The sequence below is a fragment of the Anastrepha ludens genome, chromosome 5, assembly GCF_028408465.1.
Source record: "Anastrepha ludens isolate Willacy chromosome 5, idAnaLude1.1, whole genome shotgun sequence".
In the NCBI taxonomy this organism is placed as follows: domain Eukaryota; kingdom Metazoa; phylum Arthropoda; class Insecta; order Diptera; family Tephritidae; genus Anastrepha; species Anastrepha ludens.
In genome coordinates, this window is record NC_071501.1 from 116,803,835 (window position 1) to 116,827,479 (window position 23,645).

Consider the following 23,645-nt stretch of genomic DNA (forward strand, 5'->3'; position numbering starts at 1 on the left):
GCCATTTTGTCAATTTTTTTCTTAACATCGTAGTTCACACGATAACGACATTCATACTGAACAAGAACCACTTTGTCTTTTCGATTTCAGACACCTGTGAGTCCCGAAATCCGTGTCGCCAACGACATACCTTTTTTGGTAGACCATTTTTTGAAGGCTGATAACTTTTTGAACGAACCACGTGTGGCCAAAAATAAATTTTCCTTTTTCAACAATAGTTGAAGAAATAAAATATTACAAACAAAAATAAAAAATCTTTTTTCGTTTCCGTTTTACATGCTTTTAAAGAAATACCCAAATAAACATTTCTATTTTTTTAAAATGGATCAAGAAATAAAATACTAAAAATAAAAATAATAAATCTTTTTTCGTTTCTGTTTACACGCTTTTAAAGAACACCCCAAAAACACGGCCGCCATAGCCGAATGGGTTGGTGCGTGATTACCATTCGGAATTCACAGAGAGAACATAGGTTCGAATCTCGGTGAAACACCAAAATTAAGAAAAACATTTTTCTAATAGCGGTCGCCCCTCGGCAGGCAATGGCAAACCTCCGAGTGTATTTCTGCCATGAAAAAGCTCCTCATAAAAATATCTGCCGTTCTGAGTCGGCTTGAAACTGTAGGTCCCTCCATTTGTGGAACAACATCAACACGCACACCACAAATAGGAGGAGGAGCTCGGCCAAGCACCTAACAGAAGTGTACGCGCCAATTATTTATTTATTTATTAAAAACACCATTTCGAATGAGGCGAAACGACATGAAATTTGACGTAAATGTAAATGATTGCCCAAAGTGGTGCTAAACTAATCACTCAATTTTTTTTTAATAACTTTTTTCTTAACAAAAAAGAATTATTTTGAGTGAAGTCTTTATTTTGACCTTTATTTGACCTCCATTGCTTATCTGTTTGTAGGCTGCAGCTGCCTGGTTCACAAATGTCAGATATGATTGACGTACGAAGCCATTTGCATAAATTATAAATCCGCCAATAGGATGATTAATTTTTCCAAGCAACTACACACAAATGCACACAAATAAATTTTATAATATCTACGTTTAAGGGCGCTGTCATCGTTGATGAAATTTTGAAGTCTGAAGCCTCTGGCAGCCGATCTCCCTTTGAAGTAGAGCAATCATTATATTTTGCTCTTCTCATAATAAATAAATGAACAAATAAAATCTTAAAGCTCTTTTATCAGTTGTTGGCTCTTTGCATTACTTTCTAATACTACATAAAATATGTAAATGCGTATCGCAACATGATTTGGCCCATTTCTCCTGCGCACAGCAACAAGTTGTTTATCTCGCTTATTTTTGTTTTCAACCACTTTATAGGCGCTTAGGCGCTTTTTAACGTTTTGTACTTTCAGCTAAGACTTTGGCAAATCCATTTTTATTAATCCACTTTCACATTTGCCTTCTATGATATATTTTGCTGTCGTACTCTCTGCTGTTGTGGCGACAAGTTAATCTACGCCATTATTTAAGTTACTGTCAGCTCGCCGTTCGGTTCTCGGAGCGACTGGTGATATCGATTGTAACCTCTACATATACATACATACATATACACATGTACGTGCGGTACCTATAACAACTGATCCCGTTTTATTGGCGCCACTTATTTCTCTATTTGCTGCGTTTGGCTTTTTTGTTTTGGTCGTCGCTTACGCCCGCAGGCTATTAAGCCAGACTAAGCACAATGCGGACGGGGGCTTATGAGCGCCTAGAAAATACGAGTAAGTCCTCATAAAAGTGCCAAAGCAATTACTCTTTACAAGCAGCCATCACCCATCAGCGGAAGCATATCTTCGTTTACGCAACAACACCAAAACAAAAACCATCTCCGCTGTCACATCGATGCTGCTGATTGCTCTCACTTTTACCACTGAATGTCTCCCCACATTTGTGCAGCCATCACTGTTTACCAGCAAGCACTTAATGTCGCCGTTGTTATACATATGTAGATGTGTGTGTGTGTATATGAAAAGACAATTTTTGCTGCGAATGACTTGGGATTTATCCTTTAGCCAAGTGATGCAGCATCAAGGCCTCATTTGCTTATTAAATCGTGTGACGTCATTCATTTACCAAGGGTTACTGTCACTTCAATGCGTTGTTCATGCCATGCATTCTAACGAATCACCTATTATGCATGAGAACATAAAGGGTGATCAATTTAGAGATATCGGATTTTTAATTCAAATAAAAAGCGAAAATTCAAATTATATGGGCAATCGTTATTACTTTCTGTGTAGAATCATTCATGACATTTATTTTTTAAAGCTAATCCCTTTTCCCTCGGCAGGTAATGGCAAAGCTCCATGTGTATTCAGGCCATGAAAAAACCCCTTATAAACACCATTTTAGCCGTTCGCAGTCGGCTCAAATCTGTGGATCCCTCCACTTGTGAAGCAACATCAAGAAGAACACCACAAATAGGCGGATTAGCTCGGCCAAACACCTAACAGATGTGTACGCGCCAATTATTTTTAATCTCTTTTAAATGTTGGCCGCATTTGCGTCGTAAATCGGCCATCCGTAAACACCAATTTTGGGCGGCCGCCGTAGCCGAATGGGCTGGTGCGAGTGATTACCATTCGGAATTCACAGCGAGAACGTCGGTTCAAATCTTGGTGAAACACCAAAATTAAGAAAAACTTTTTTCTAATAGCGGTCGCCCCTCGGCAGGCAGTGGCAAGAGAGATAGTTTACCCACCGAAACGAGGATGCAGTAAATCCATTGTCTCACGGGCTGTATGGCAAGTAGCGTCGTCCACCGTATTGTTAGAACAAAATGTTGTGGAGATCGCGGGATGAATTTCAGGCATGAACCCAAAGATCGCACCAAAGGGTTGTTTGTAATGGCTGTTCTTGAATGGCTTCGGATTGCTTTTCAGCCCAAATACGGCAATTTTGCTTATCGACGTAACCATAAGTTCACAACGGGCCTCATCACTTAGCAAAATTGTTGGCCTGAGCGCCCGATTTTCGTAATGCAATTGTACGATTTGTAAACGTTGTTTTCATGATGAAATGTCAATGAGTACTGAAAAAAAGTATGTATATATTTAGTTTGGCAGTAGTCTCGTGTGATCTGCCAAAAAATCCCTTTTGAAAAAAGTACCTTCAATCTGATCACCCTTTACAAAAGTATAATAACACAGACAAAGTTTATTTTTTTTTTTTTTCTGCGAAGACGCCCGTGAAAACGAACGTTCATGAGCGTACATACATATAGCCACACAGCTACACCTACGTACTAAACACCTCTCCACAATCTACTACTCCCACCAAAGCGGTATTACATAACGTGGCTGGTTAGCTCAAAGGCTCCTAGTTATTTTGCTCGTCTTAGATCAGTATAAAAATTAGTTCCATGCCAGCAGATTATCTTCCAGTTATCAGCTGACTTCAGAATAAAATCTGTCATATTTCCATCGCTTAAGATTTTAAAAGTTTCGGGAGCATAGCGAGGGCATTGAACGGCGTAATCAGCATCATCTTCCCTCTCCGTGCAGATTGGGCAATTTGGTGAACCCTTTAAATTAATTATGCCCCCTTTCTACGTCTGGGAAAGTTTGCTCGATGAATTACCTTGCTAATACATATTTCCACGTGTTGCGTCCACATCCGTCTACGATAACGCCACAAAGTATGCAACGAGGTGGGTGCGCCACCTATAGATTACGTGTTATTGCTGCTTCTGGCTCGTGTCACTGCTAAGTTTTGGGCGCTGATTGCGACGAGTTCATGCGATTTTTTTGTAAAAGCAAATTTTTGAATGCAACATGTTGTTAGCAACAATATTGCGGAAAGGCTGCCAAGTTGCTTAGTTTGGTGAATTTTCAAGGATTTTCGAATTTTTACCATCAAATGTGGGCGAAAAAAATGGAGAGCGCATCTTGAGACTGATTGTGAATTCAAATAAATTAAATTTTTAATAATTTTACTTATTTTTATATTACTTGATAATATATGCTTTTTGCTGGAATTTTTACAAAGAACTAAACAACTGCAATAATGCTCAATGGCGCGCTAGTATAGTGGACGGCGCATGAAAAAATGGCTTACATTAAAAGATTGGAAAGCGTGTAAAGTTGTAGGCAATAGAAAGACTTCTCAAATGGCATCCAATAAAATTAAATATTAGTAAGAAACTCAGCCAAAAGAAATGCACTACGGCTAAGAATGACTCGACATTTCTCGCAAAGGGTTTTTGGTCACAGTAACATTCAGGACATAAACGAACGGTCAGACTAAGTAAACTTTGGCAGAGGCCTGGTAAGAGAACAGAATCGCTGGCAGAAGCATTTAGAATCCGATCGCTACGCATACAATTTCTATACAGATGCATCCAAAATCCAAAATGACGGAAGGAGTGCCGAGCGGCTGTCTTCTGCCGGCAGTTTGATCTCCAAAAGTCTTTCAGCCTTCTTAATCACTGTAGCATATTTCAAGCTGAGATCTATGAAGTAACCAAAGTAGCTGAATTAGCGTTGGAATTTACTTCCCTCGACACTCGCACAAACATCTTCATCTATATTCAAGTTGATATTAAAGCAATAATCACTGTAATGACTGGCTCAGAATGTGTGCAACTTTGTAGTTCCAAAATGGATGAGCTGTGCGTGAATAGACAGGTCACATGAGGGAAATGAGAGAGTTTACGAGCTTGCTAAGATAAGCACTTGCTTGCCTAGAATGAGCACGTCGAACATATATCCCTCACTCGTAGTTTTAAGACGGAACTCGACGCGGAACTAACTCTGGAACCCCAGTCTTTATGGGAAGCCTCGACCTCCCACATGATAGCCAAAATAATGCTACATACTTGCAACACGAAAACAACAAACTTTCTTTTATCACCACCAAGAAAGGAATGTAAAATATTGGTCGGAATACGGACGGGACATTGTCGTACTTCATATCACGCAGCTAAAATGGGAAAGGCCCCGAGCGACTCTTGTAATTTATACGAAGAAGAAAGTAATATGTTAGAACACCTCCTTTTCCACTGTCCTGCTCTAAGCAGAACTCATTACAACTGCCTGTGATCGGAGCATGAGACAGAAGCAAAGGCTCTCCAACGATTTCTGTAAGCCGCTATGTGTCTAATTGCGTTGCAGGTACCGGTCGAAGCGCAGCATCCAAGTTTGTCGTGGGCGTCCTCTGTGCCGGCTTCCTTGTGGGTTCCATTGAGACCTTATGTGTGAAAAGTATGTTGAATGCAGTTCCATTTTCGTCTTTTATTTTCAAGATTGATTGGGCAGCTATCAGTGAGCGAAAGAAGGTCAACATTGGAGACTGAGACAATTTTTCCTAGAAGAGTTTTCTTGACAGATCACGCGTGACTACTGCCAAACTAAATACACAATTTTTTTCAGTATTCATTGACATTTCATCATGGAAATACTTACGCCTCAACAACGTTTACAAATCGTACAATTGACGAAATCGAAAATCGACGCTCTGTAAAAACTGTTCATCGCGCGCTCAGGCTCAGGACACGAATTTTATTCAGCGATGAGACCCATTTTTGTCTTTATGGCTAGGTCAATAAGCAAAATTGCTGTATTTGGGCTGAAGAGCAACCCGAAGCCATTCAAGAACAGCCATTTAATTCATCGAAAACAACCGTTTGGGGCGGCCTATGGGCTGGAGGAATCATCGGCTCATACTTCTTCAAAGACGAGGCTGGCGCCTATGTAACAGTGAATGGTATATGACTTTTTAATACCAGGATTGAAGGCCGTGATCTCCACAACATTTGGTTCCAACAGCCCGTGAAACAATGGATTTACTCCGTCCTCGTTTCGCTGGGCAAATTATCTCTCGTCCCGGACCAGTGAATTGGCCAACAAGATATCACACTTTTGGATTCTTATTTGTGCGGATATTTGACGTTTAAATGCTTTGTGGATAAACCAGCTTCGATTGAGGCATTGGAAGCCAACATTCCTAAAGTTATTCACGAGACACCGATCGAAGTCCTAAAGCGAGTTATTCGAAATTGGTGTTTAGCGATGGCCGAATTACGGCGCAGTTGCGGTCAATATTTCAAAGGGATTATAACCAAAAAATAAATGTCATAAATGGTTATACACAAAAATAATAAAGATTGCCAAATCAATTTGAATTTTTTCTGTTTTATTTCAATCTCAAATCCGATTGCTCTAAATTGATCACCCTTTATAGTTTGTTGCCAATTTAAAGGTAGCTCCATAATGTCTCTCTCATAGAAGTCTTGGTCTTTGCCAATTTCTTATCACTCAGAAAGTTTTGCAATGTGAGAAAAGGGTGGTAATCGCTTTCTACCAGGTCGGGGCTATATGGTGGATGCATTAAAACTTCCCAATCAAGTTCCCGATGTTTTTGGTGAATCACTATAGACGTGTGTGGCCGTGCGTTGTCCTGATGGAACACAACACCTCTTCTGTTGGCCAATTCTGTCCATTTCTGATCAATCGCTAGCTTCAAACGATCCAGTTGTGGACAATAGAGATTTTAACTTAATGTTTGGTTATACGGAAGGAACTTATAAGTCCAACCAAATACAGAGTAGAACCTTTCTGGCCGTTGGTCTTGGTTTGGCCACCGTTTGAGCTGCTTCAACATGCTTTGACCACGATCACAGCGTAGTATAGATTGTGTATACGAGATTAAAAATATTTGTTGGGCCGAGCTCCTCCTCCTATTTTTGGAGTGCGTCTTGATGTTGGTTCCCAAGTGGAGGGACCTACAGTTTTGAGCCGACTGCGAACGACAAATGGTTTTTATGAGGAGTTTTTTCATGGCAGAAATACACTCGGAGGTTTGCCATTGCCTGCCGGGGGTAAAAGGGATTATCTTTAAAAAATAAATGTCATGAAAGGTTCTATACAAAAATAATAACGATTGGCCAAGCAATTTAAATTTTTGTTGCTTAATTTCAATTGAAAGTCCGATACCTCTAAATTGATCACCCTATAAAGGGCTTATTACCATGGTTTTTTTACTTACTTACGCACGTAAAAAATACATAAAATAAATACTTCCAAACAGCGGCCGCCGTATTCGGAATTCACAGAGAGAGCGTTGGTTCGAATCTCGGTGAAAACACCAAAAAATTAAGAAAAACATTTTTCTAATAGCGGTCGCCCCTCGGCAGTCAATGGCAAACCTCCAAGTGTATTTCTGCCATGAAAAAAGCTCCTCATAAAAATATCTGCCGTTCGGAGTCGGCTTGAAACTGTACGTCCCTCCATTTGTGGAACAACATCAAGGCGCACACCACAAATAGGAGGAGGAGCTCGGCCAAACACCCAAAAAGGGTTTACGCGCCAATTATATATACATCACTACATATTATAAAACAAAGTCGCTTTTTCTGTCCCTATGTCCCCTTATACGCTTAAATCTTTAAAACTACGCAACGGATTTGGATGCGGTTTTTTTTTAAAGATAGATTGATTGAAGAGGAAGGTTTATATCTATATAATGTGAAGAAATATATAAAGGGGGCGTGGCAATCGGTCAAAATGTGGCAAAAAAACATAAATTTTTTGTTTTCACGGCCATAAATCATAAACGAATCAACCAATTAAAATGAAACTTTCTTGAAGTTTAACTTTGAAATATTTACTTTCGTTCTGCATCAAAAAAAAAAAAATTGATTTATTTGTTATTTAACCAAAATTGTTTAAACAAAAGCAGCTCTTTTTCCGAAAAAAGCTGTTTGTGTGTGTGTTCGCTGTCAACCGAATGAAGCAACACGCGTTAAGCGATAATCTCACCACACCTCATTAATGTTGAATTACATCGTATGGTGACGTATGTATGTATCTATTTACGAATCGCTCGCATTATTTCATTTCGGACGTATGTACATATGTATCTATGTATGTACTGAATTCCATGTAATTATATGTACATACAATTTTACAGCGAAATAAAACGCTATTTTCACGTTCTATATTAGTAAATCGCACATAATTAAAATACAGTTTTTGAATAGTTTTTATTGATTCGGAGCGCGTTTAGTTTGCTATCAATTCCATACAATAACATTTTTTGTCATTTACTTTTTACGACAACTAATAGCTTATTTTCGAAGCGATTTCAACAAATGGGTACAACATTAATCCTTATCCAATTAAATACCTTAAATACATTGTTGTTTTCATATAGATCTATGTATATGGCTCTTTACAGCATATAATTAAAAACAATATTTTTCAAGATATTACATCAGTAATTAGTAATTGAGATCTACCGGAAAAATTGCGTTAGCTGTTGCGTCATCCGGCATTGCCGCTACTCTTTTGGAAAGAGGCCGAACCACACACTCTACAATCAAGCACCCGCTGAAAATCGCCACCGATGATGATAACAGCGTCTGTAGTGTTTCTAGACAGAGCAATACAGGAAAATTGATGCGTGACTACTCATTAATAGTCTGGGACGAAGCTACCATGCCAAACAAAACGTCTGTGGAAGCACTGGATAGGACAATGCGCGATTTGTGCAACAAAAATGCACTTATGGGTGGATGTACAATTCTGTTCTCAGGAGATTTCCGTCAAATCCTACCAGTTGTGACTCGAGGAACACGTGCTGACGAAATAAATGCTTCGCTAAAAAGATCCCACCTTTAGTCGTATGTCAATAAATTAGAGCTTAAAACTAATATGAGGATTTCGTCATCTTCACGTGAAAACAGGCTATTTCCAGAGATGCTGCTAAAAGTTGGCAATGGAGAATTAACACAAAGTGAGGGAAGGATTAACCTAGAAAACCTTTGTGTTTTGATAGACAACATCGAAGAGTTAGTCAACAATGTCTATCCAGACATTGATAACATAAGTTATAAGACAATATCTTGGTTTAAAGAAAGAGCTATTCTGTCACCAACTAACGAACAAGTAGATAAAGTAAATAACTTGATTATTTCAAAGATTGATGCGCCGACGAAAATATACTACTCGGTCGATACTGTTCTCGATTTGGAAGAAGCTGTTCATTTTCCTACAGAATTTCTAAATTCGTTGAACCCGTCTGGACTCCCTCCTCACAAAATGGAGCTGAAAATAGGTTGTCCTGTTATTTTATTAAGAAACCTAAGTCCACCTAAACTTTGCAATGGCACGCGTTTGCTGGTATAATCACTGAAAACTTTCATAATAGAGTGCACAATACTCACAGGATGTGGTACCGGAGAAGATGTATTGATTCCCCGAATCCCTCTGATACCATCGGATCTACCATTCCAATTTAAATGCTTACAATTTCCGGTAAAGACATCTTTTGCAATGACCATAAATAAATCTCAGGGTCAAACCTTCAACGAGGCAGGCTTAGATTTGAGTGTTGACTGTTTTTCACATGGCCAACTGTATGTCGCTCTTTCAAGAGTAACCTCTAGAGAAAACATGTTTGTATTGTCTAGTGACAAGAAGGCTATGAACGTTGTATATAAAGACATTCTGTAATATAGTAATTGTTGTAAAAATAAAATAAATACATAGGTAAAAATGCAAAAAGTTAATATGCAAAAATGTAGGGTATGAATTTAGATATCCCAAAGATAGCAGGAAATCTTCATGCTATAAAGAAAGGAGAATTGTTTTACTCCAAATTTAACGCGTGCGGGCCACGGGCAGCAATGAATAAGCCAAAACTACTGGATCGATTTTAATCATTTTTTCAGTGAGTGACATAGGGTATATATTTTATACCCGTGCGAAGCTGGGCGGGTTGCTAGTATATATATAAATGCTTCCAAACGGAATTTTTCCTTTGACTCGAACGAAAATTCCTTCAATAAAAATCAATTTTTTTAATATTTATTTAAACTGGACTTTTATTCTAATTGCTTAACAATTGAAATTAGACCACTTTGGAGTGTGGGGGAGGAGGCGGCATCTACTAATCTCGGTCAAATTTATTTTCTTTTGTTTTTACGCATCCGCTTTTAATTTGATCAGCTATGAGTTTGCGTATTGGGTTGGCAACTAAGTAATTACGGATTTCACTCATAGATGGATTCAGTTGAATTTCTATTTTTGCAGACGTATTGTCTTTGATTTTCTGAACAAAATCCGGAATTACTTAGTTACCAACCCAACACATAAGGCAGTTTGAAGCGGTTCCTCAGCTGGCGTTTTCTTTTTGTTCTTATTTATTGTGCTTCTGTGCAAAAAGAAAATAATATACACATAAAATAAAAGTCATCAATGGAAAAATATGTCAAACTCCTATCGAAAAAATTACTTTTTTAAAATTTTATTTAAAAAAATTTTAAATTTAAGGTCATATAACAAAAATCGAATATTACAGCTGCCCGGTGTAGATATAAAATAAGTCGTCAATAGAAAAAGACACACCAAATTAGTGTTGAAATAAGAAACAAAAATATATATATTTTTTTACTATTTTGCAATAGGTTTTTTTTATTTTATTTTTGGAATTACGATTTTTATTTGTAATATTTAAATTATAAATTTTTCAATCTTTGTTTAATGCAGTATGCACGTATCGTTGTTGTAGCTGTTGTAGTGCTAGCTTCTCATTAAAATTTATTTACTTCTTTTAACTTAAGCGATAACTAAATGTAAATTTATTTATATGGTGTATTTATGTATATAAATGGTTTTTAAAGCGAGGATTACAGATTTTCGTTGAGAGTTAATGAAAAAAGAGAAAAGAGGAAAAAAAAAATTCAAAAAATATAAAAAAATTAAATTAAAAAAAATGAAAAATAGAGCAAACTTATAAAGAAATTACTTAGGAAAAGAGTTATAGACAAGGGAAAATTAAATTAAATTAGCTAAAACAAATATGTGCAAGTACAAGGGCTGGGTCGGGGCAATCGCACGTGCGCCGATGTTAACAACAATTGGAAATACTTAATATTTTCTGTTACATATGTATATCCTCTATTTTTTATTTTATCTTTTTTATAATTTTTCATATATATCGCATTTTATAGTTTACCAGTGTAAATATGTACCATATTTAAGGCGGCCAACGGTTTAGTCTGCATGTTTGATAAACATATTTTTGTTCTCGAATATTTTCAATAATATTATAATATATTTTCTTCTTAAATGGCAATAATTCATTTAATTTTGTTGTTTCTTTTTTTCTTTTTTTTTATTTGAAAATTTATTTTTTTTGTCGTTTTGCAAATTAATTTTTTTACTTTTATTTTTATTACCTATAGTGTATGCAGTTTTGACATTTGCAGAATGGGCGGATGGAGGAACACATGTATGTATGTATGAGTGTGTATAATAAAGTTCGCTTTTAAAGAAAAATCAATTTAAAAATTCGTTGTTTGTCGAGCAAGTTATGGTTCACGAAAAAAAAACAAAAACGTATGCGAAAAAATACGTGAAATGACGAGATGTGATTCGAAGTAGCGCAAGTTTACAGTTAGACGCGTATACACTTAATTACAAAAAATATTATACATTTACGCTAAACTTAAAGCTAGAGCAAAGTATTTATAAATTTATAGATGTATGAAAACTATGTAAAAAATATCAATAATAGTAGTGAGCGAAAAACATTGGACTAATAAAAAAATTATATACGTAGTGATATCTTTATGCTTATTTTAGAAGTGCCTAAAGTGCCAACTAAGAGCTTGCTTTACATGCTTCGGAGTTGTAAATGCAAAGAGAAAAATTTAGAAAAAATACATAAATTTGTTACTCAGTGCCAGCAGTACCACAATTATTATTATCAATTGAGTAAATGCCATCTGCAAAAGAAAAAAAAATTAAGAAAAAAATTTGAAAAAAGCAATAAAAAAATAAATGTAATAAAGAAATTTTAATTTTTTTTACTTCAAAATCAGTACCACAACTATCATATTATTTTCAATTGAGTAAATGAAAAAAAATAAGGAAAACATTACAAAACAAAATTTAAAAAAAAATTTAATATTTTTTTAAATATTTTTTTTTTTACTTCAATATCAGTACCACAACTAAATTAAATTTCACAACAACTTTTATTTTCAAAACAAAAAATTAAAAAAAAAATTAATTTTTTTTAATTCAAATACCACAACTATTATTTTCAATTGAGTAAATGAAACAAAAAAATGAAGAAAAACATTACAAAAAAAAAACTTAAAAACAAAAATTTAATGTTTTTTTGAAATTTAATTTAAAAAAAATTTAATTTAAAAAAGAATTATTCTTTTTTAATTTTTTTTTTAATTTTTTTTTTTATTTAAAAAAAAGTTATTTTTTTTTTACTTCAATATCAGTACCACAATATCATATTATTTTCAATTGAGTAAATTAAATAAAAAAATTAAGAAAAATATTACAAAAAAAAATTTTAAAAAAGACTAAATTTTTTTTTAATTTAATTAAAAAAAATTTAAATTTAAATTTTATAAATTTTTTTTAATTCAATACCAGTACCACAACTATTATTTTCAATTGAGTAAATGAAACAAAAGAATTAAGAAAAACATTACAAAAAAATTTTTTTTTAATTAAAAAAAAATTAAATTTTTTTTCTAAATTTAATTTAAAAAAATTTAGTTTCATTTAAAGTTTAATTTTTTTTCTAAATTTAATTTAAAGAAAATTAAATTTTTGTTTTAATTCAATACCAGTACCACAACTAGTTACAATATTATTTTCAATTTAGTAAATACCATCTACAAAACAAAACACTTAAGAAAAAAATTACAAAGAAAAAATTTTATTTGAAATTTTAATTTTTTACTTCAATACCAGTACCACCACAATTATTATTTTCAATTGATAATGTCATCTACATTTATTATTTATCAAGGAATAAAAAACAAGCAAAAAAATATCTCAAAAGTGCTTGAAAACCACATCTAAGCCAATTCTGTCAAACCTATATTCTCAAAAACGCCAAAGAGATTATGGGTGCGCCTAAAAGATCCTAAAGGGATTCGCTAGTTTTTCAAATACAAAAGTACAAAAGTAATGCTCTTGAAACGCTCCAAATATAGCATATTTTTCGGCAGCTAAATGAACTAAATTTGATGTTGAACCAATTTTTCAGTGTATAATCAATTCGGCCGCCGTAGCCGAATGGGTGCATGACTAGCATACGAGAAAGTGTAGGTTCGAATCTCTGGGCATGAAACAGCAAAATGATGAAAAAAAAAGTTTTTTCCAAAAGCCGTCGCCCCTTGGCAGGCAATGGCAAACCCTCGAGTGTAGTTCTGCCATGAAAAAACTCTTCATAAAAACCCATTTGCCGTTCGGAATCGGCTTAAAATCGTGCCTTCATTTGTGGAACAACACCAAGACTTCAACACACAACAAATAGGAGGAGAAGCTCGGAGCACCTAACAGAAGAGTACGCGCCGATTATTTTATTTTAACCAATTCTATTTACCGAGACTGAGAGATTTTATACAAAAACTGTGAAGTGTTCGAAAGCGCAGCTAGTATTGAATGAATTATTTACATTTTACGTGACAAAAGACGAAAACGTTAAGCCGCTTTATATTTTGAAACTTATTCAACTACAGTGTACTCTCCCCCTTAAGCGGGCACCTAAGGGACTGAAAAATTTGTACGTTTACGGGAGGTGGTCGCTTATAAGAAAAGTGTAAAAAAAAAGAGTAAACAAGTCTATAATCTGTTATGGGAGGGAGAGAAAAAGGCTTAAAAAAATCCTTAAGATTCATGGTATGTACTGAAAAAAAATGTCCGTAAGACACTGAGAAAAGTGTAAAAAACGTTATAAATATGTCAGGAGCATTTTTCTTTTTTTTATTCATTCTTAAGGATTTGTGGTATGTACTGAAAAAGTGCCCACTTATGGGAGTTGCTCGCTTAAGAGAGGTGTCCGTTAGGAGAGATTAGACGGCATTTACTATTTCGGACTTTTTTACCATTTCTGGTTTTTCAAAATGGTTTTACAAACAAATTGCGCATTGGTGCTTACACACTTTGTTTATTTGGCAGAGCTTCTCCTCCGCCTATTTGAGGTGCACGAAATGGTGTTTTTGCTACAAATGGACGGATCTTTAGTTTTATGCCGCCTTCGAACGGCAGTTGGTTTTTGATGATGAGCTTTTTCATGGCAGAAATACAATCGAAGATTTGCCATTACTTGCCGAGGAGCGAACGCTATTAGAAACAACTTTTCTATATTATTTGATGATCATTTCTATAATCGGTTTTTTTATGTTGTTGCTTACCATAATTTTATTTTTTATTAATTTAGGTAACTGATTTTTTGACAACTTAAACTTTCTCTTAAGTAAAACTCCTAAAACCTGAGTTTTTCTATTGGTTATTGAAATTTATTTTTACTTCAATTTTAATTTTTTCAAAGGTCTAGTCGCACTTATTTCTTTCTTCCTAATTTTTCCCTTGCATTTGCATTAAATGAAAACTTTTTCCGACGATTTTCCATTTTCTCGAATTAAAAAATTATTTTCTATTGATTCTATAGATTTTGAAATTGAATTTCTCACTGTTCGTTTTTAATTTATTTTTTTATTTTTTCAAATTTCTTCTGGCACCTGCTTCCTAATTCTTCCTTTGCATTTACATTAAACGAAAAAATCGGGTGATTCCATTTTCTCTCAACAAAAGTTAATTTTCATTCAAGAAAATATTCTTTCGCTTTTCAAGTGTAGAAAATTAGTTACAAATTCAATTAAAAATGTACTTTATTTTTTAGCAAATAAATGCAGCAAACCACAAAAAATGTAGTTTTTCAATATCTTTAATTTCAAAACTATGTGTGACTTATATTGGTTATCACTGTCATATTTAATCACTGGGGGTTTTTTTTTATATTTTTTTAAATTTCTGTTTTTTAATTTTTAGTTTTTGTTTTTGACATTTGGGCAAGAGTAACTGCAATTTTACAAAGTTCGTTTCCTTTGTTTTGAATTTTTTTTTCGTATGTGAGGGTAAGTGCAAAGCAAGCTGGTTGTTCGAGGCTACATAGGCTTTTAAATGTTACAGAATTTTGCCAAAACGACAGAGCAAAATATGAATCCAACTTTACATTTATAAAAAATGCGAGCGCAAGGAATTCCGGGTTTATATTGAAGTGCTACTACAAAATGTTATTAGTAATATTTATTGACGCAAAAATAGGTGTCTAAAATTTTTTATATATATGATTTGCGAAAACATAAAGGGTGGTTAAATTTCAAGGGCCGATGTTGAATGTGAACCCCACCTAAAAGTCAAGTTTTTTCTAGATTTCATTTGACATTTTTCAATTCAAGACTAACTCAATTTGAACCCTGGAAAGATACACAATCGAGCAATGCGTTAAAGTTATTCAGGCATATTATGAAAACGGGCGTTCAAATCAAAATGCATATCGCGCACTTCGTGATTTTTTCGGTGAATTTAATCGTCCAAATGTGCCTACAATCGGGAAAATTGTGCAAAAGTTTCAGCACACCGGGTCTGTAGGAGATATGAAAACACCAGTGCATGCTCGTACAGCTCGTACTGCAGAAAATATTGCTGCTGTTCGCGATAGTGTGGTTGAAGAGCCGTCCATTTTGCATAAAGACTTACATTTATACCCTTACAAGGTGCAACTGAGTCAAGAACTAAGGTCTCCTAACCGTTTCAAGCGTCGTCCATGGTCAGAATGGTGGCAGGAAATGGCAACAGTGAATGACCAATTTTCGAAGAAAATCATCTTCAGTGATGAAGCACATTTTCACCTTAGTGGATTCGTCAATAAGCAGAATTGCCTCATTTGGGCGAAGTCCAAGAGTAATTGCCGAAAAAACAATGCACCCACAAAGAGTGACTGTTTGGTGCGGTTTATGGGCCGGCGGCATCATTGGGCCGTATTTTTTCCAAAATGAGGCCGATCAGGCAGTTACTGTGAATAGTGTTCACTATCGTGAGATGATAACGAACTGATTAAGGAATTGGAAGATATGGATGTGGACGATATGTGGTTTCAACAGGACAATGCCACTTGTCACACAGCTAACGAAACAATGGCTCTTTTGCGCCGCAAATTTGATGGCCGAATAATCTCACGTCGCGGCGATGTCAATTGACCGCCAAGATCATGTGATTTGACACCGTTGGACTTCTTTCTTTGAGGTTATTTCAAAGAAAAGGTGTTCGTCGATAAGCCAGTAACAATTCAAGAGCTAAAGGATGAGATAATTCGGCACATTAACGGTATAGAACCTTAATTATGCCTCAGCGTCATCGAAAATTCGGACCATCGAATGGAGGTGTGCGGCCGAGGCCGCAGCGGCCATTTGGCCGATATTTTGTTTCATACGTAATTGAGCCATGCCAATATTATCATAATAAAGAGAAATTACAATAATTTCTTAAAAAAAAAAGGATTTTCTTCAAAATCAACACCGGCCCTTGAAACTTAGCCACCCTTTATTTTAAGATAATGTGCCTAGAAATATGCAACATCTGGCAGGCAGGTTTCACATACAAATAAATATTTGCTGCGCTAGTTGCTTTACCAATGCTTTGCAAAGCATCGTTTAGGCTCACTACAGTATTTCAAATTTTTGTTTTGTTTTTTTTTCTTCTTGAAGGGGAAGGCACAAGTTTTGTTAGTTTCCTATAAAAATGACAAAAAATGAGAAAAAATGAAATAATGTAATATTTATGAAATATTGAGATATTTAGGAAGTGGCAATAATAAACTCGGGCTATACCGAGAAAATTTCCAATTGTGCAATAGCATCGAGACATACGCCACAAATAGGAGGAGGCGCTCGGCCAAATATCTAGCAGAAGAGTACGCGGCAATTATTTATTTGTTTATACCGAGAATCTGGTAGCGGCAGACTAATCATCTACCCTGCCAGAAAGCAAAATAGATTAACGAAACCAACGCCAGGCTGGGTCTTGTCGAACAAGAAAAAAAAAACAAAAATACCGAGAAAATAGATCCGCTAAGGCACCTTCAAAATTGCCTGTCTCACATTGTGTTTGCTCGCATTTTTTACAAACATAGCAAAAGTGTTTTTTGTTTATAAGATTTCCGCACAAAATATAGACTACGTCATAAAAAACACCACAACTGCTTTTATTTATGTCTGCACAATTTTAGTACATATTACAAAATTTTTATTAGCACATCCTTAAAGTATGAAAGAAAAAACAAAAAAATGGGAAGAAAAAAAACACATACAGATATAAATACTAGTAGCGCTTTAGTGACGAACAAAAACAGTAATTAGTTAAATTTTTTCTTTGCTTTAATTATTTGTAATCATTTTTTAGACAATTTTTGTCACTTTATTGTTGTTATTCTATTTGCTTATAGATGATTTTTTTTCTTTATTATTTTCACTTTTAATACATTTAGCAATTCTGCTCACGCTCTACACAATTTACCAGCTATTCATATATAAGTATGTGTGAATTTAATTAGCATATATGCATGTATATGTGTGTGTGTTTATGTATACAATTACAATAATAATAATTAGCATTAATACAATAATTAATTATTGAACATGAACGTTTATAGGTATGTAATAATGCTTGGTTGTGTTTTTTTTTTTTTTTTGTTTTTTTGTGTTTGTTTTCTTCTCCTGGATTACATTTTTGATTCGTTTTTATTTTTATTTATTCATTTATTTTAGTTTTTTATTTATTTATTTTTACTCTTTTATTTATTTTTTGATTGATTTAATATACTTTATTTTTTTTTATTTGTTTTAATTTTTTATTTATTTATTTAAATTTTTTTATTGATTTACTTTATTTACTTATTTTTTATTTATTTTATTATTTTAACTTTTTATTTATTTATTTTTTAATTTTTTTACCTTTTACGTATTTATTTTTATTTACTCTACTTGTTAATGAGATACTGATAATGGTAATGTTAATTTGAATGTCAATTTAATGTCGATGATAATAAACTAACGCATTAATAATAAATACTATCGTACGCTTGGTTGCAGCAGCAAAAGTTGAAACAAACAAACAAAAAAAAACATAAACAATTTACTACATTTAATTTTTTTTATTATTAATTAATCTTTAATTAGCAGCTGTTCATTTTAAAACTAGCATTAACGTATTTTTTATGTATATTTATATCTATTTTATATATATCTCAATATATATAGAAATAACGAGTTGCATGAGTGTGTGTGAGGCTTTTGAGTTATGTGATGTTATATTCTATTCGTTTTTTTTTTGTAAATAAAAAAAAAAATATTTCCTTGATTTGGTTGTGGTTGCTTTTTGTAGATTTATATGTGTGTTAGTGTGTGCTATTCAGTAGTTGAGACGCGCTTGCACTTTTTTTCAATTTAACTCTAATTTTTCGAGATTTCATTTCTGCAGGAAAGTCAAACTTTTCGCCGCTACAGCTGATATTTTAGTTATTACTTTTTCAAATGCCTTTCAACTGAATTTAGACATGCAAATTAAAGTATTGCTGCAATGGAGATTTTTGTATGCAGTGAAAAGAAAACTTGGAATTTGTGTTTAGTTATGAGGCATTGGCGCACCATTAGAGAAAGTAAAGTTGGTGCCACACTTCTTATGACGGTTGTCTCTTTTCGGCGCATTATAACGATATAGAAAAACTAATTTGAACTGTGAAAAGTGTGTGCCGGTATTTGCAGTTTCATTCAAAACAAATCGAGCCGTTAAAGTGAAAGGACGCGGAGTGCAGCTGTATTTATGGAACAGCCAAGAGAAATTGCAAGTGAAAAAAAATTATTGTAAATTAACTGTTTTTTTTTTATATTTCAAGAAAAATGGTTGAAGGAGGTGTTTTAAAAAGTTTGCTATCGTAAACGTTTTTCTATCGTCCACTATGAGCAGACCAATTGTTACGACCACATCATTAAATTGATTATTCAAAGCTTCAATATTCCCGCCTCACATGAACGTGCGCTGCTGATCTCCACCGAAAAAGGCAGAATTTTTGACAGGCTACACTTTGATTACTTTCTAACACTTTTTCCCAATCCCAGCATCATTTTTTACATACGGTATGATTACAATCGCGCAGTGAGCATTTCGCAATCAATACAATAGCAACAAGAAATAAAGTAATGATATTAATATGCAGGGGAAGAAAAAGTTACTACCGACTGCGAAGTAGAAAAATACAAGTTTACAACGGTGTTTCGCATGAATTGTTTTATATACGAATATCCAAAAACTAAGATAAAAGCGGAAAATAATAGTAGTAAGAAACATAAGTGTAGCACTTGAACCACTCACCACGAAGCGAGTTCATGAAACGTGTGCAAAAGCATTTGTAAATTGGGGAATTTAAAAAGCGCACAAGAAAACCATTGGCATAGGTAAAGCGATGACTGCAAAAAAAAGCAACAAGACAGAGGCAAAAATGCAACTAAAAAAGAGCCTTGGGGAATTTTGTTTATGAAGAAATTTACTAATTTATTCCAGCAACAAAGGAGATCAGATTGTTTGCCGTTGAAGTATACAACTTTGAATTACTCATTCCATTAATCTTATTAAAAGTACTCTAATTCATAAAATACTAGCTGTACCCGGCGCGCGTTGCCACGCCAACAAGTAATATAAATTTAAGAAACTCTGAAGGCCTGAGCAACTCAGCCATTCTCGAAAAGAAAAGGCTTAATTTTTGAATTTTATTTAATTATTTTGAATTTTAATGAAACGTTGAGGCCTTTACACCCGCAATTTCAAAAGGAAAAATAAAATTTTAGAATTTTAGAATTTTATTTTATTTAATTTTATGTGAATTTTATTTAATTTAATTATATTTGAATTTAAATGAAACATTGACGGTCCGTGCACTCTGCGTTTTTAATAGAAATTTCAAAGAAAAATTAATTTTTTCGAATTTGAATGAAATGTTGAAAGCCTGAGGAACTCAGCCATTCTCGAAAAGAAAAAGCAAAATTTTAGAATTTTATTTAATTATTTTGAATTTGCCTTTGCGATTTCAAAAGGAAAAATATAATTTTTGAATTTTATTTAATCAAATTATGTTTGAATTTTATTTAAATTAGTTCAATTTAAATTTTTTTATTTAATTATGTTTGAATTTAATTTAATTAAATTTGAGTTTTTTTAAATTTAATTATATTTGAATTTAAATGAAACATTGACGGCCCGTGCACTCTGCGTTTTTAATAGAAATTTCAAAGAAAAATTAATTTTTTCGAATTTTAATGAAATGTTGAAGGTGAATCTACGGTTTCAAAAGGAAAAGTAAAGTTTTTTAATTTAATTATGTTTGATTTTTTTTTATTTAATTATATTTGAATTTTCTTTAAATTTAATTATTTTGGAATTCTATTTAGTTTAATTATATTTGCATATAAACCGTTGAAGGTCCGTGCATTCTTCAATTTCAAAAGAAAATTCCAAAAAAAAAAAATTTGTGGTTTTTTAATTTCAATGATGCTTTCAAGAAACCTGACAATTTTTGTTGCATGCATCAGTTATCAGCATAGGAGAGATGTTTAGCAAAATGAGTTCACCACAATTTTCCTGCTACTACGTTTGCAGTACATATAATAGATTTCCATGATGTATTTATTTTTTAGTTTAAGTAAACTTTTTTTTTTGGTGTAAATTCACTAAATTTTTGCAATTTCCATAGTGAAAATTACATTTTACTTTAATACTGTTGCTGTTGATGGTGCCTTTACTTTTTTTTTAACTTCTTTTCAGTGCTTTTTGCCAGCGTCCTTTTACGGCTATTTTTCTTCGATTTCTAAACAAAGTTTTTGTGTTCATTTTTTTTACTTTACTTTGTATCCGATGATGCATTATCTCAAAAGTTTATTGTTTTTTGTTTTTTCTTTTCATTTCGCATATTCGCTGTTGGCTGGAAAGTCTCTTCGAGTTTATCAAGCGGTCCTGGTTTGTAGCTGCCAAGTTTTCAACTATAGACTATATTACGGATCGTGTGCGGCGTTTGTATATATTTTCAGGCTGAGCTGCAATTCTATGGAGGAAATGGATTTGTTTTTTTAACATAATTCCTACAACATGTATTGGAAATGCGCTTTTGGTTATACAACATGTGTTTTGCTATAAATATTAAATCGCTAAATAAGGAGCTTATAAATCAGGTCTAGCTGAAAGCCACAGTAGCCATAGCTGTAAGTTGGTTGTATTTTAAAGTTAACTGAAAATATAATTAAATATAGGAAAAGAAAGCCAATATAAAGAAAAACAACCAAAAACAAAACAAAAAAAATACAAAAAGAAAATTAACAAAAAAAATGAAAAAACACAAAAAAAGTTTACAAAAAAAAACAAAAACAAAAAAGAACTAAATAAATTTAACAAAAATTTAAAAAATACAAAAAAAAAATAAAAAAATTTAACATAAAAAAACAAAAAAGGACCAAAAAAACTACAAAAATTAAATATTTTTGAACCATGTTTAACAGTGACCAATTTAACTATCATAAGACTGAATGTGGTGAATGGCTGCCTACATAGAGCAATTGTACATTTTTCGACTGCATGGAGGAAGTCCACGCAAGTGGGAACAGTCCCTGATTTGCCATTCACTTGAGAGTAGCCAGGTTCAAGCAGCTCACAACTTCAAAGTATCCTCTGGGTAGCTCCCGAACATCCGTTTGAGAGCGAGCTAATGTGAGAAAGTGAAGCAACCCAGGATATCTGGTTGTGTGCTGCGTTTGGGAACACCACGTAAACATCCTCCCCCCATGAAAGGCAAAACTCAAATATTTTGTCACCAAAAAAACAAAAACAAAAAAAAAGAACAGAAAATTGTGTATAGAAGAAATTACAATTGGCTTCGGCTTCTTCGTTTCGCCAAACGTTAGGAATTTAATTTTTTTTGCTAGATATGAATCTTGTTCGCTAATTTTGTTGTTGCTTTTATCTACATGCAAATTTTTCGTCAAGCGAGCAGAGCCCAGAGATAGGCGCTCGGCCGACATATTTTTACGCCATAAACAATTTTCAATGTGAGTTGTAGTTGCTATATTGAAATAATAAAAAAAACATACATTTCCCCATAGTTTTGCGGCTCAGCGTTTTTTTTTTTTGTTTTTTTTTGTAGTATGTAGAAGAAATGTTTCTTAGCTGCTCCATAAACAATAATTAATTTCATGTACTAATATTAAACAGTCAGTTATGTGGTTGTGTTTAGCATTACGATATTTATGTATGTATGTATATATGTATATATTATTTCAGTTATATAATTTCTATTTTAACATTTAATTATCAATTTTGCATTACTATGACTACATTTATGTATATTCAATATTTCTTTGTATACCAACTAGCAACAGCTGAGATGCGGCGCTAACTTCTTTCTATAATAAAAAAAATATTTAGACTCATTCACATATTCACTTTTGTTCACTTCTCGACAATTTAACTCGTTTAGGCAATAATTTAAAGTACAATAAAGCATTTTCTTTCATTTAAATTAATAATAAACTAAACTAAGTGTGCAAAATAAACTAAGTTTGTATGTAGTAATATAAATTAATTTTAATATTTATACAACAGCGACAATTTGAAATTCTTACAAATCTCTTTACTTCGTTTTTTATTTATTTATTTATTTTTTTTTTTTGTAATTTTCGTTGCTGGGTTTTTGCGTTTGCATTCTTTGTTTGTTTGCTATATTTTGTAGCTTATAAAGTAAGTATTAAAAAATAATGGTAATAATGATTGAAAAACACAACAAAAAATGCTTGTAACTTTGATGATTTTTCCGAAACAATGATAATTATGAATTCACGACAAAGTACGCAGCAAAGTGAAGGCAGGCGAAAAAGCGTGCACAAAAACATTTATTTTTCAAAGAATTCGTTCTTCACGACAGACCCTAAAGTGTGACGTATATAGTGAAGCTAGAGTGGGAAGTATTCTTCTTTTTTTATAGCTATTTTGTTTAAGGAAATTTTGTTTGCTCTTCACTCCGTTCTTAGCGCGCCTGCGTGCGCATGTAATTGTAATTATTCGTTTAATATTTTAATTCTATATCTAAGATTTAGATTTATGCCTTTCATCTGCGTACCCTCCCTCTAAATTATGTGCTATGCAAATTTTGTGTGTTAGCAGCTGCCAAAACACGTTTCAATCGTTTACAATATTTTTACTCCGCGCGCACGCATCTGACTTTTGCTATAATTATTTGCTTACTTAAGGGATACTAAAAGATTTCGAGTATAGTCTTTTTGCTGCTTTGTAGTTTCTTCGTTTCATAAATTCGCAGCAAATCTCGCGTGGATATTAAATAAATTCTTACACTTAGAAGAGTTAAAGTAATAGCTTTGTTTTAGCATTAGCAGCGGCGGCAACAGCATTCTTGGCAGCATTCCCCCCTTTCATTGGTTCGTTCACAGCAGCATCTCCATCACCAACAACCACAGCTGCTGCTGCTGCTGCTACTGCTAATTAAGGTGTTTTCAGTAGCAGGATATCTTTCTTTCGTGTTCGACTCGTCGATTTGTTTCGTTGATAGAAGTAGTTGCGACCGAAAGTCTTTTGTAATTTGTATGATTTACTCGCTAGGAACTCTGTTAGCGCATCTACATAGCCTCGTGCGATGTCCTCCGACAAGTGTATGGATATCACTTCGATTTGTACCCGATCGAAGGGTAACGTTTCGAGGATCTAAGTGGACGAAAGGAAAATCATTTAATTATATTAAAAAAACGAAATTAAT

The 23,645-nt window shown here is 33.5% G+C and overlaps 1 protein-coding gene across 1 annotated transcript in view; it reads right to left on the reverse strand.

Annotated features, from left to right (window-relative positions):
• Positions 1 to 17,481: 17,481 nt before the first annotated feature.
• Positions 17,482 to 23,645, reverse strand: part of LOC128863370 (protein Star) — a 121,023-nt gene continuing 114,859 nt past the window's right edge. Inside the window, exon 5 of the mRNA XM_054102496.1 lies at positions 17,482 to 23,593. Within this exon, the coding sequence (XP_053958471.1) occupies positions 23,375 to 23,593 (219 nt within the window). The 3' untranslated portion in view covers positions 17,482 to 23,374. The remainder of the gene's footprint in view (positions 23,594 to 23,645) is intronic.